The following is a 12,246-nucleotide window of genomic DNA, read 5'->3' on the forward strand; positions in this document are numbered from 1 at the left end:
CCACATGGTGACTCCAGCTGTCACCTCAACCCCAGTGTGGGCTGGTCCTTTCCTAATGGCAGTTCCTGACACACTGCCAGGGTGGCTTCTGTGCCATCCCTGTCCTCATGTCCCTCCAGTGCAAGGTGGGAGGGTCCTGGGGCTGGGGGCAGCTGTCCCAGGCATATTTCTTGGTGCTGACCCCCCTTTCCATGTCTCTCCTCCAGCCCTGCATCCTGATGAACAACATCCAGCAGCTCCGTGTCCAGCTTGAGAAGATGTTTGAAGCCATGGGTGGGAAGGATGTGAGTATGGGAGGGTTCCAGGAGGGAGCCCTGTGGGGGGTTGGATCGTTCCCTTCCCCCCAGAGGTAGCCCCTTGCCCAGTTCCCCAGTGTTGGGAGCAGACTCATTCCTCACTCCTGTGTGGGATCACGCTGTCCCGCCCCATGGCACGCTGCTTTCCCACCATATCGGGTGGGGAAAGGCTTCACCCTGCCCAGGGATGCATTTGGGATGCAGAAACTTCCCTGAGGGCTGGTTCAGGGACCCTGTCATCTTCAACAACTTGTCCCTCCTGCAGCTGGACACAGAAGCCAGTGATATCCTCAAGGAACTGCAGGTGAAACTTAACAATGTCCTGGATGATCTGAGCCGAGTCTTTGCCACCAGGTACAGCTGGGTGAAGGGAGGGGCAGAGGGCAAAGGAGAGGTCTGGGGCTCCAGAAGCTGTGGCTGGGGCCAGGCCAGGGGCCCTGGGGGGGATATGCTGAGCTGCCTGTGTGTTGTGGTCTCCAGTTTCCAGCCACACATTGAGGAGTGTGTGAAGCAGATGGGTGACATCCTGAGCCAGGTGAAGGGCACCGGCAACGTCCCCGCCAGCACCTGCAGCAGCGTCGCGCAGGACGCTGACAATGTCCTGCAGCCCATCATGGACCTGCTGGACAGCAAGTGAGTGTGGGGGGCATCTGGAACCCCCACCCTGCCCCTCCTGGCCCTGGCAGGCAGTGTGAGGGACCTGCAGTGCTGGGGTGACACGGGAGGGGTGACACAAGCGCTGTCTCCTCTGCGCAGCCTGACGCTCTTTGCCAAGATCTGTGAGAAGACGGTGCTGAAGCGGGTGCTGAAGGAGCTCTGGAAGCTGGTGATGAACACCATGGAGAAGACCATCGTCCTACCCCCACTCACGGACCAGACGGTGAGTGATGGGGAGAGAGACCAGGGACCCTGAGACACAGGAGACTGACTGGGACCAGTGTGGGGACACTGCTGGCCAGGTGCCCTCACTGGCATGTGAGAGGGTGGGGACTTTATTGGTGTCTCCAAACCTGTGTCCAGCTGCTGGCCAGGGAGAGGATGGAAAAGAGACAGGTCATCCTTGCTCCAGGACCTTCTTGGTTGGCTTTGCCAAAGGACCTTCCTGCCACCTCCATTGTGGCATGAAGTGGGGACACTGGCCCTTTCTTATCCATCCTTCCCTCGGAGCTGGGACAGCATCCCATGCCACACTCATCCACGCTGGCTGTGGGCATGCTCCTTGTGCCAGGTGTATCCAGAGGCTCCTGGAGCGTGGGGAGATGCTGCCTGTTGGCCTTGCTGAGGGGCTGGGGGTTTCATGAGGATGGGGGGGACATATTCCCCAGCAGGGCTGAGCAATTCCTTGCTCCTATGGGGGGTTTAGGAAAGCAGAGCAAACCAGGGAATGGTCCCTCTCTGAGGCTCCATATCACATTGCTGTTTGTCTGCCACTCCTCCACCTGAAGCTTTCTGAGGTGGTTCCTTCAAAGTCAGTCAGGAAAGGGTGAGCACAAGTGCTCTTGACCAGCCACATACCCGTTCTTGTCACTCTTTGGTGGCTTTCATCACCATTACAAAGCTGGGCTCAGGCTCTTCCTTGGAGTTCCTGGAGCTGTCAGCCTCTGTGTCACCTTTCTGGGGCTGTGGAGCTCCTGTGCTGTGTCTGTGAGGGACAGCACAGTGGTGACATGTCAGCCCTCAGTGGTGCCTGTGCCACTGTGTCACAGCCCTGAGCCTGGCTCAGGTCAGCCCCACATCACTCCTGACCGGGCTCACACACCCTTGGCCAAAGGTGGCCAAATCTCATAGGAAGGCTGGTGCCACTGAGTCCCAGTCCCCATCCCAGTCCCCATCCCAGTCCCCATCCCAGTCCCCATCCCAGTCCCCATCCCAGTCCCCATCCCGGTCTCTTTCCAGCCATGCTCTGGAGGCACTGGGGTCTGTGCTAGGGCAGAGGAGGGGGCACGGACATGTAGCTCTGTTGGGTGATTTTCATGAGGGCAGACAGTCCCTGGAAAAGCTTTGCTGGGACTGGTCCCTGGGGCAGGGGACAACCTGCCCAGGTGTCCCTGGGTGCCAGCATGCAGGGCAGGTTGGCAGTTTGGGCATCCATGTCAGAGCCGGGTGTCGAGAGGGGTCCCTGGAACTGAGCCCCCCTGAGGCAAAGCCCCCCCTGGAACTGAGCCCCCCTGAGGCAAAGCCCCCCCAGAGTGAGAAGGGACTGGGCAGGTGAGGATGGGGCCCCTCGGGGGCTGTGGAGGCTGCGGTGCAGTGGCAGGGCAGTGACACCGAGTGCTGTGCATGGGGGACAGCCGTGGCCCTGCGGGGGTGGGGGGCAGCCAGGGCTGGCACTGGGGAGGATGGAGGAGGCGGGGGCCGACACTCACGTCACGGTTGTTCTCTCCAATTGCTCCTCTCGCCTCTCAATGGCAGATGATTGTAAGTACGGCAGCTCCCTGTCTGTCTGTCTGTCTGTCCGCTCTGTGTCGGTCCTGGCCTCGCCGGTTCTTGTCTTGTGTGGCTGCCCGTGCCCTGCCCACACCCTCCTTCGGCTCCTGACCTGGTCCAGCTCCTGGTCCCCAGCCCTGCCTGGCACATGCCAGCGGCCCCTCGGGGGTGTGGTGGGTGGAGAGCTCTTGGACAGATTGGCAGTGCCGGGATGTGGGGAGGGACGAGGGGAGGCTGTGGGGTGGGAGGGGGCGGTGATGGCAGTGCCGTGCTGAGGGGACAAATACCGCGGGAGGGACGAGCAGGAGCGGTGCGTGCCTGGAGTCAGGGATGCTCTTCTGTCCCTCCTGCCTCAGTTTCCCCTCCAGGCCCTGGCTGGGGTCTGGCTGTGGTGGGGGTGAGGGCAGAGGCTTTCCCTGCCAGGAGGAGGAGGAGGAGTCTCTCGGGGGGACTCGGCGGTCCCTGGTCCGGGTGCTCGGTGTCGGGGCAGGCTGCTGGCACAAGTTGTGAGGCTCTTCCCTGGTCGGGATGTGACCCTGGGAACCTGGACTCCTGGTTCCCTTCTCGGCATCGCTGCTGGGTCCTTGCATGGCTTTGACTGAGCAGTTTCCTTCTGTCCTCTTCTGACCAGTCTGTGGCTGTGGGTTTATGCCCCCGGGGGCAAGGGAAGGGCAATTTCCCCTTCAGTCCTGTCCCCACCCCTGCTGTGACTCGGGCACCTGTGCAGGAAGAGCGGTGGGACCAGCTGCTGGGTGCTGGTGCTAATCCCTGCAGGAACAAGCACCCCTCTGCTGTTCCCCAGCACCTTTTGTGTCCAACAGCAGCATTTGGAGAGGCCTTGGGGGCAGCCTGAGGCTGAGTGTCCCCTCAGACCTCGTGGGAACCTCATGAGTGACTCACGGGGGCCTGGTGGGGGCTCCATGTCCCAGCTTTCCTGAGGCTCTGGGGGACAGAGCAGTGTCAGCTCTGTGTGGTACAAGCTGCTCTTGTTCACCCATCACCCTGTGCCAGGGCCAGAGCCCCTCCTGGCAGCCCTGCTTGGCCCTACCTGTGCTGCTTGTTCCTTCTGAGGCTTCCCAGCCAGCTGACTCTGTGCTCCCCTCTCCTGATTCCAACAGCCCACCCTGAGAGCCGAGTTCATACTCCCCCATGGCACTGCTGCCTCATTTCACAGTTTCTCTTGCCTGGATCAGTGTGGGGTTGCCACTGGGCCCAGCCCTGAACAAACCAGAGCCCTGCGTGCCAATGCCAAATCCCAGCTACTCCCTCCCTGCTCCCTCCCCAGTGCTGGGAGCACCTGGCAGAGCTGAAGCAGGATGTGTGGGGGCACCAGAGCCTGCCCACACACAGCTGGATCCTGTATTCCAGCAAGGATCATGCTTCATGGATTCAGCATCCCTTCATCCCAGCAGTTTCCCACTGTGAGGACAAGTTCTCCAGCAGTGCAACATCCTGCTTTCCAGTGGGGACCAGCACCCTGATGACACCAGGCCCTCACTGAGAATGGGGACCAGTCCCCCACTGGCTGTCCTTCAGGAGCTCGTGATGTCTCTGCCACCTGTGCCCCTGTGTCCTGTCCCATGCTGTCCCCCCACCCTCCCACTCAACCTCTGACATTGCTTCTACAGGGCACGCTCTTGAGAAAACATGGCAAGGGGACAGAGAAGGTAAATAGCTGTGGGCTCCATGTGTGTCACCACCCCGGGGCCACACTTGTGGTCTCACACCCGCCTGCTGTGGAGGTCCAGGCTTGTCCGTGCTTCCTCTGTCGTGCTGTCTGGATGTGCTGTTGCCTGCGTGGTGTTGTGGTGAGGTGTGCTGTGCTGTGTGCTGGGGACAGCCCCAGCTCTGTGTGTCCCCGGGGTAGGGAGTGGGGTCTCTGTGGTGTTTAATCCCCGTGGGTGGATTTGGGGTGTCACCCATCCCTGTGGGGGACACTGCCCCTCAGCCCCAGCGAGGGGTTGTGCATGGGAGACCCTCCACACAAGCCCATCCCGTGTGGGGGGCTCAGGAAGAGGGGGCACCCCATGCTGGGTACAGTGAGGGCCCTGGGGCTGCCGAGATCCCCCGGATCTCTGAGCCTGCTCCCCTGTCCTTGCTGAGTCCCAGCCCTGCACCAAGGGCTTCCTCCAGCACATGGGCTCTTGCCCTGTATGGGGACTCCTCATCCCAGGGTGGGGGCTCAGCACTGCCCCCAGCCTGCTCCCCAAATCCTGGTTCTTGGGAAGAGCCATGCCAGCATCCATCTGGGCAATGCCTGCCGCTCCCCCTCCTCTCCTGGGGGACATTGGCTCCTGCCTGGTTTGCTGAGTGTGCTGGGTGAGCTGATTCCCTCTGATCTCCCAGCCCCAAATGGGGTGGGGAGCAAACCTGCCTGTCCTCAGAAGAGACCTGGCACACTCAGCACAGCTCCACCAGCGTGAGCGTGGGGCTGAGCCTTTGCAGCTGTGAACTGGTGCAGAACCAGCAGCACCAGCAGAGAACTGGGCAGAGCCAGAGGAGAGTACAGGGCCAGAGCCCTCATGGCCAGGGGATGTGGGGGGCCTGGAGCCGCGGCCAAATGCTGCTGGGGCCACCAGTAACTGTCCCTTGCTGTTCTCTTCCAGAGCAGGGTGAAGCTGCCCAGTCACACTGAAGTAAGGACATGGCTCTTCTGCTCCCCACTTGGCACTGCTCTCTCCCCTTCCCTCCTCCCTGTCCCTTGTGCTCGGGGTTGGGGACTTCCAGCTCAGTCCAGTGTCCTGTTGTGCTCTGTTTTGGGGACGCCAGTGTCCCCAGATACCAGCCTGTCCACTGACTGGGGGAGATGGGAACAGTGAGGGTGGAATTCATGGGACAGAACTGGATGGGCAGAGGGGTGGGCACAAAGGGTGAAATGGTGCCATACAAAATGAGGGCATGGAGGGGGCAGACCCCTGCAGAAGGTGCTGATTAATGGGAGAGATGCCGAGGTTTCTGTGTTGGGAAGGACTGGAACTACTGGTGCTGGGAAGGTGGTGGAGGTCTCTGGGCCCCAATTTATCCAGTTGCATTTGCACACTGGAGGAGCTCAGCCCAGTCAGAGGTGCCAGCCCAGGGCAGTGAGTGGGATCTACCCATCCAAGGGGCTGCTGTGCCCGTGGGCCTCACGGAGTGGCTCCATGGCCCCTGCCATGGTGGGGGCACAGGTCAGGCAGAGGCAGCCCAGGTCTCCCGCCTGAGGGACTCCCTGGAGTGCCAAGGGGCTGGGAACCTCCCTGGGACTGGGCAGGGCTCTGTGTGGCTGGGGGCTGTTTGGTGGCTGTGGGGTGGAGGCCACATCCTCCCCGTGCCCGCTGTCCCTCACGCTCGCTCTCTGCTCCCACCGTGTCCCATGTCCGAGTGGTCAGTGCCGTGCTGTGCCAGGCCCTGTTGGATGCAGGAGCAGGTGCTTGGAGCACGGGAAGCAGGATGGGACTCTTGGGCCGAGCTGCTTGTGCTGAGCCGAGCATGAGGCCCCTGATGCCAGGGTGACGTCCTGCCCTGGGGTCCCCAAGCCTGCAGCCTCACAGCTGTGCAGAGAACTTGAGCTGAGACGGGGCTGCTGGCCTGGTACCTGTGTCACCTTCCTGGCTGCTGTCCCCTGGAGCAGCCCCTGGAACTGCAGCAAGTTTCTGGCACAATATGCCCAGCCTGGCCATGCCACCCCTGGCCCAGCTGCTCACCGGGGCTGTCCCTGTCTCTTTGCTCTCTGCAGGGCACACAGATGATTTTCAACGCGGCCAAGGAGCTGGGGCAGCTTTCCAAGCTGAAGGTGAGGGCTGGGGGTCACCAAGCTGAAGGTGAGGGCTGGGGGTCACTGAGCTGAAGGTGAGGGCTGGGGGTGCTGGGTTGCTCTCTGTTCTAGGCTGGCTGCCAGTGCCACTGCTGCCAGGACCCCTGCACTGCCCTCTTGCTGGGCTGGGCTGGGCAGCGGGGTCCTGGTCCCGTGCTGAGTGCAGGATTTGTGTCCCCCAGGACCACATGGTGCGTGAGGAAGCTAAGAGCCTGACCCCGAAGCAGTGTGCTGTGGTGGAGCTGGCACTGGACACCATCAAGGTGAGGGCACTCTGGGGTGTTTGGGGTGCCCCTGGGGCTCTGACCCTGCGGTCACAGGGAGCATCTGGGGGACCCTCACAGAGCTGCTGAGCATCCTGAGGCCTTTCCCCCTCCAGCAATACTTCCATGCCGGTGGCGTGGGGCTGAAGAAAACCTTCCTGGAGAAGAGCCCTGACCTGCAGTCACTGCGCTACGCCCTGTCCCTCTACACCCAGGCCACTGATCTCCTCATCAAAACCTTCGTGCAGACCCAGTCGTCGCAGGGTAGGACACGTTGCCCTGGCACCTGCTGGGCCCTCCCCAGGGGCTCGGCTGCTCCATGACCAGGATCCACCTTGGCTCTGTCTCAGTTGGGGCTGGGGGTCCCAGTCAGGCTCACAGAGGGGGGAGATGGGTAGGGAAGGAAGGGTTTTTTCCTCCTGTGCTTTGCAGGTGAAGAGGGGCTGTGGGTGTCCAACAGCAGCAGCCTGGCACTCCCCAGTCCCCCACCAGCAAGAGCAGTGGGTCCCCAGGGCCAGAGCATTGCTGGACAGGCATGGAAATGGGGCCTGTGGGTGGGGGGAAGGTCACACTCCATCCAGGTGTCACAGTATTTGTCCCCTCTGGGTGGCCCCAGGCACCCAGCACAGACCAGTCACGGGGCCCACGAGATCCGGATGTTGTGCCAGGGCCTGTCCTGGCTATACAAGGTTTCCAAGCCCCTGATCTCGACTCTGGGGTGCAGTGCAGGATGCTGGGCACCTTCCAGGGCAGGATCAGCCCTCAGCTCTAAACACTGCCCTTTATTCTGTCCCTTGGCTGCTGGAGGGGGGCCCTGAGATGGTCAGAGGTGGTCACGGGCCACCACAGGGTGCCCCAGCCAGGCTTGTCTGCGTCCTCGGGGAGTGGGACGTGCGTTTGCTGTCCGTGAGTCTCCTTCAAGGGACGTCTGTCGTGTCTGTGCCTCCTGTGCCAGCCATGTCGGGGGCGTGGGGTTGGGTCTGGTGGGTGCCAGCACCCCTGGGTGTTCCCTGTCCCCAGGAGCCCACACTCGGAGCTGGGGGTGCCTGGCACTCCTGTGTCGCTGCAGTGTTGTCCGGGTGCTTGGCCACCAGTCTGTCTGCGAGATCTGATCTCTCTTTCTCTTTGTTTCCCCCCCTCCCACTGTTCCTGTTCCCCACACACGTCATCTCCTCCGTCTGCTCTTCCTCATCTCCTTCTTCCTCTCTTTTTCATCTCTACCCTCCTCCCTTCTTTTGCATCTCCTCCCTTCTCTCTTCGTTGTCATCTCCTTCCTCCTCTCTTTGTGTACTCTGTGCCGTGTCTCTGTCTCTTTCTCTCTCCTTCCCACTAGTGCATGGTGGGAAAGGGATTAGGTTTACCCTTAGTGAAGAGGTTTATCCTGAGAAGGGTACGTGTGCTACTCGCCCACCCCTGCACCTGCCTGCCGCCGGCCTGGGCTAGTAACAGTCCCAGCACTGCGGGCTGGGGTGGCCTGGGGACCCCCAGAATGGGCAAACTGCCACTCCCAGGGCTGCTCTGGGGGGATTTTGGAGGAACTGTGCTCAGCCATATTGAGCACCCCCAGAGCGGGTCGGGGGCTGTCCCCATGGGAATAGGGGTGTCTGCCCGCATGCTCTTCTCACATTGCCCTCAGCACTTCTGCCTGCGGGTGGGCACCCACCGTGACCTCCCCCTGGGACATGTGGCCCTAGGGGAGGCCATGCCACGTCCTGTGCCCTTCCTGCCCCCCCTGCTGCCCTAAGGACCATTACTAGCCCTGCTCCGGCGCGCTCCGTCTGCCTGTCCTGGGGCGCAGGGAATGAGCCCCCCACGGGCCCTGCTTGGCCTCCATCACACCCCGCTGGGGGCCGGGGCTGCACCCCTGCTTGGCCTTCCATGCCCAGACCCCCTCCCCACCCGCCATCGCCTCCATCCCGGCTCAGCATGCGGGGGCCGGGGGGGTGGAGGGGAACGTGCCATCGCCAGCCTCGGCCCGGCCTGGCACCCTCAGTGACACATGGGGACTTGTCCTCCTTCCACTGCTATTCCCACTCTGAGATCTTGTCACTGAGCCCTGTTGGATCCCTGTGGCCCCATCAGAGCCACAGAGCCTGTCCCTCTGCCTTGCACCCCCATCCTTCACCGATGGGTGCATGCACAACTCTGGGGTGGTGTGGGGTGGGCTGAGGTCCCCAGGCTCGGGGACCCCTGGGCTTGATGTGGTCCCTGGGATGGAGGGGTCTGAGGGGGCAGGTCAGCCTCAAGACCCAGCTAGAGCTGTGGCTGCCCTGGCCGGGTCCCTCCTGCCCAGTGCCCGTGACACTGCCACCCCTGCAGAGCACGGGGAGCTGGGCCGCTCTCCTCTGCCCCATCCCGGACAGGCCCCTCAGCCCTGCCTGGGCAAGGGGGGGTTCACAGGGGTGGGATGGCAGAGTCAGTCTGCTGCTGGGGGTGTCCTGCCATGTCCATCACAGCCGCTGCACCCACAGCGTTGTGCCCACAACCCCTTGGGACACACCCTAACGCCCACCCCTGTCCACCCCGCGGTGGGTGACCTGCCTCCTCAGTGGGGTTAGTGTTGGGCAGGGCATGGCAGGAGCATTGGGGAAACAGGCACTTCCATCTCCTCCCTCTGTCACAGGCTCCGGTGTGGATGACCCCGTTGGGGAGGTGTCTATCCACGTGGAGCTCTTGACCCACCCCAGCAGTGGTGAGCACAAAGTCACCGTCAAAGGTGGGTTCTGCTGGCCAGAGTGCTGGGGTTGGGCAGGTGACAGTGCTCTGTGAGCCTCACCTGTCCCCTCATTGCAGTGGTGGCTGCCAATGACCTCAAGTGGCAGACCTCAGGCATCTTCCGGCCCTTCATCGAGGTCAACATCATTGGGCCCCACCTCAGTGACAAGAAGAGAAAATTTGCCACCAAATCCAAGAACAACAGCTGGGCCCCCAAGTACAACGAGAGCTTCCAGTTGTGAGTGGCACCACGGGCTGGGGGTGTGGGGACAGGCTGGGGGATGTGTCCCCAGCACATGGGGACCTTTTGGGGTCTGCCAGGGAGTTTGCTCATCCCCGATGGCATGTTTAGGTATTTTCTCATTGGTAAATGAGAGGGGAACAGGTTAGAAAGAAAAGGCTTTTCTAGGGGCATGGGGGCTGTTAGAGAGCCGGGCTAGGGGTGCAGTGTGACCCCACCTGCCAACACCGCCTGTCCCTTGCCCCCCTCAGCACGCTGGGGACCGAGACAGGCCCCGAGTGCTACGAGCTGCAGGTGTGTGTGAAGGATTACTGCTTCGCCCGGGAGGACCGCACCGTGGGCATCGCCGTGCTGCAGCTCCGGGACATCCTGCAGCGCCCCGGCTGTGCCTGCTGGCTGCCCCTGGGCCGCCGCATCCACATGGACGACACCGGGCTCACCGTGCTCCGCATCCTCTCCCAGCGCAACAACGACGAGGTGGCCAAGGAGTTTGTCAAGCTCAAGTCGGACACGCGCTCGGCCGAGGAGGGCAGCAGTTAAAGCCCCTTGGCCCCCCAGCCCTCGCTCCCCGCTCCCGACCCCCTGACAGAATCCTCTAGCCCTGGATAAGCCATAGGAGTGGCCACAGAGGAGTCGCTGCCCCGGCCCTGGGGAGGGGGTGCTGTGGCTGCAGTGACAGACCCTCCCATCCCTCCCTGGCCACGCTGGCTGAGTGCCAGCCGTGCCGAACCCAGCCAGGCCCCCGCCGCACCCCGCAGGAAGGTGCTGGGGTTGGGCAGGCTGCAGGGAAGGGCTGGAGCCGAGCCTGGGTGAGGGGAGCAATCTGCCCTTCCCCAGCCTGTCTGAGATGGAGGAACCCCAGTGGCCCATCCCTGAACCTCCACTGTCCCACCCAGCCCCAAACCTCACCGAGTGCCACAAGGAAAGGGCTGCGGAGGGTGTGTGTGTCTCGTGCCATGTGTGGGTGGTGGTGAGTGGCTGGCACAGTGTGATGGCCCCTTGTCCCCATCCCTGAGCGTAGTGGTGTGTCCTGAGGGCAGGGCAGCTGCCAGCCCTGAGCACATCTGTGTACATATGTAAATAGCTGTACATACAGGGCAGCTGGACAGGCTGTGTCCTGCACCCGGAAGGGCTATTGGGGCTGTTGGGTTGGCGGGTGCAGCCCCCACAGGCCCTGCACAGGGTCCCCTCCCTGGCTGGCAGCAGCATCACCAGGGTCGGGAGCAGCCCCCGGCCCATATCCTGTCTTCCCTGCCTTGCTGCCACCGTGGGCTACCCCACTGCCCCCCACAAGGTGCCAGGGCTTGGGGAGGCAGGGGCTGGGGGCACCAGAGCAGAGGGACTCACTCCTCTTCGCTCTGGCCGGTGGGGACCAGCCTCCCTGAGCAGTGCAGCCCATGGGATCTCCTTGGCGCAAGCAAAACCCTTCCCATCCCACCCCAGAGTAGCCCTCCCTCCAGCCCCCCAGTAAGCACCAGTTCTGTGCCCCCAGTTCCCCAGTGAGCACCATTTCTGTGTGCCAAGTGGTGTGCATGTCTCGTGTGAGTGCCTGGGAGGCCTGGGTGTGTGGTGTTGGGGTGGCCACCCCAGCTGGCCAGTTTGCCCCGAGTCCTGGGGCAGATGGAGGCCTAATGACCCCACAAGTCAATACAGCTCTCTCAGCCCCCTCCCGTCCCAAAACAGGGTACCCCCACTGGCCCCCACGCTCCTTTGTCAAGAGGGTTTGCCTGGGACCAAAGGGTTTCACTTTTCTCTCGTTTCTGTTCAATGTTTACACCCTTTTTCTACCGGCTGCCCCTGCACAGCCAGGCTGGGGCTCGGCCCCGCAGCCCAACCGTGGTGCCCCCGGGCCTGTGCCCCTCCCCAGACTGTCCTGTTTGGCATGTGATTGACCTGACCAGTTCTGCTCCTGTAGCACAGTGTCACCGATGCCTGTGTGTCTGTCCCGCCCACGGCGGCGGCTCCCATGGATGCATGACAGTGAGATGTTTTGCACTATTTTGAATTTTTTGGGCTCTGTAAAAATATTTTATTATTACTGACATTAAAAAGCACACCCTTCACTGAGGCTCCTGTCGGGAGTTGGGAGGGGATGGGCACCTCGGGGCATCACTTTCACCTTTAGAGGGAAAACCAGGGATATCCAGCTCCAGGGATAACCAGCTCCAAGGATATCCAGCTCAAGGATATTCAGCTCCAAGGATAACCAGCTCAAGGATAACCAGCTCAAGGATAACCAGCTCCAAGGACCAATAGCCCAGGGGTGATCCCTGTTGCCACTCAGCCTCCCTGACAGCGCCTTTGCAAAATCAAGGATAGGTGTTAAATGGAATCACAGGAACACAGAATCCTGGAATATCCTGAGATGGAAGGGACCCACAAGGATCATCCAGTCCAATTCCTGGCATTAACCAGGAGATCCCAACAAGCCCACCCTGAGCATCCCTGAGAGCGCTGTCCAAACGCTCCTGGAGCTCTGGCAGCCTTGGGGCCGGGCCCATTCCCTGGGGA

General features: G+C 62.0%; 1 protein-coding gene across 6 annotated transcripts in view; it reads left to right on the forward strand.

Moving 5' to 3' along the window:
• UNC13A (unc-13 homolog A) overlaps positions 1–11,798 on the forward strand; it is a 37,392-nt gene extending 25,594 nt beyond the window's left edge. For 2 of the 6 annotated variants that reach the window (XM_086862404.1, XM_086862405.1), the window contains 13 exons: positions 207–284; positions 562–650; positions 777–929; positions 1,053–1,176; positions 4,352–4,390; positions 5,330–5,359; positions 6,439–6,495; positions 6,699–6,779; positions 6,896–7,043; positions 8,113–8,169; positions 9,403–9,495; positions 9,573–9,732; positions 9,987–11,798. In XM_086862404.1, coding sequence (XP_086718530.1) covers positions 207–284; positions 562–650; positions 777–929; positions 1,053–1,176; positions 4,352–4,390; positions 5,330–5,359; positions 6,439–6,495; positions 6,699–6,779; positions 6,896–7,043; positions 8,113–8,169; positions 9,403–9,495; positions 9,573–9,732; positions 9,987–10,275 — 1,398 coding nt within the window. In that variant the 3' untranslated portion in view covers positions 10,276–11,798. The remainder of the gene's footprint in view (positions 1–206; positions 285–561; positions 651–776; positions 930–1,052; positions 1,177–4,351; positions 4,391–5,329; positions 5,360–6,438; positions 6,496–6,698; positions 6,780–6,895; positions 7,044–8,112; positions 8,170–9,402; positions 9,496–9,572; positions 9,733–9,986) is intronic. The other 4 variants (XM_086862406.1, XM_086862407.1, XM_086862408.1 and 1 more) reach the window with 2 other exon arrangements.
• Positions 11,799–12,246: the final 448 nt, after the last annotated feature.

Source organism: Cyanistes caeruleus, chromosome 25 (genome assembly GCF_971803275.1).
Source record: "Cyanistes caeruleus chromosome 25, bCyaCae1.hap1.1, whole genome shotgun sequence".
Lineage (NCBI taxonomy): Eukaryota > Metazoa > Chordata > Aves > Passeriformes > Paridae > Cyanistes > Cyanistes caeruleus.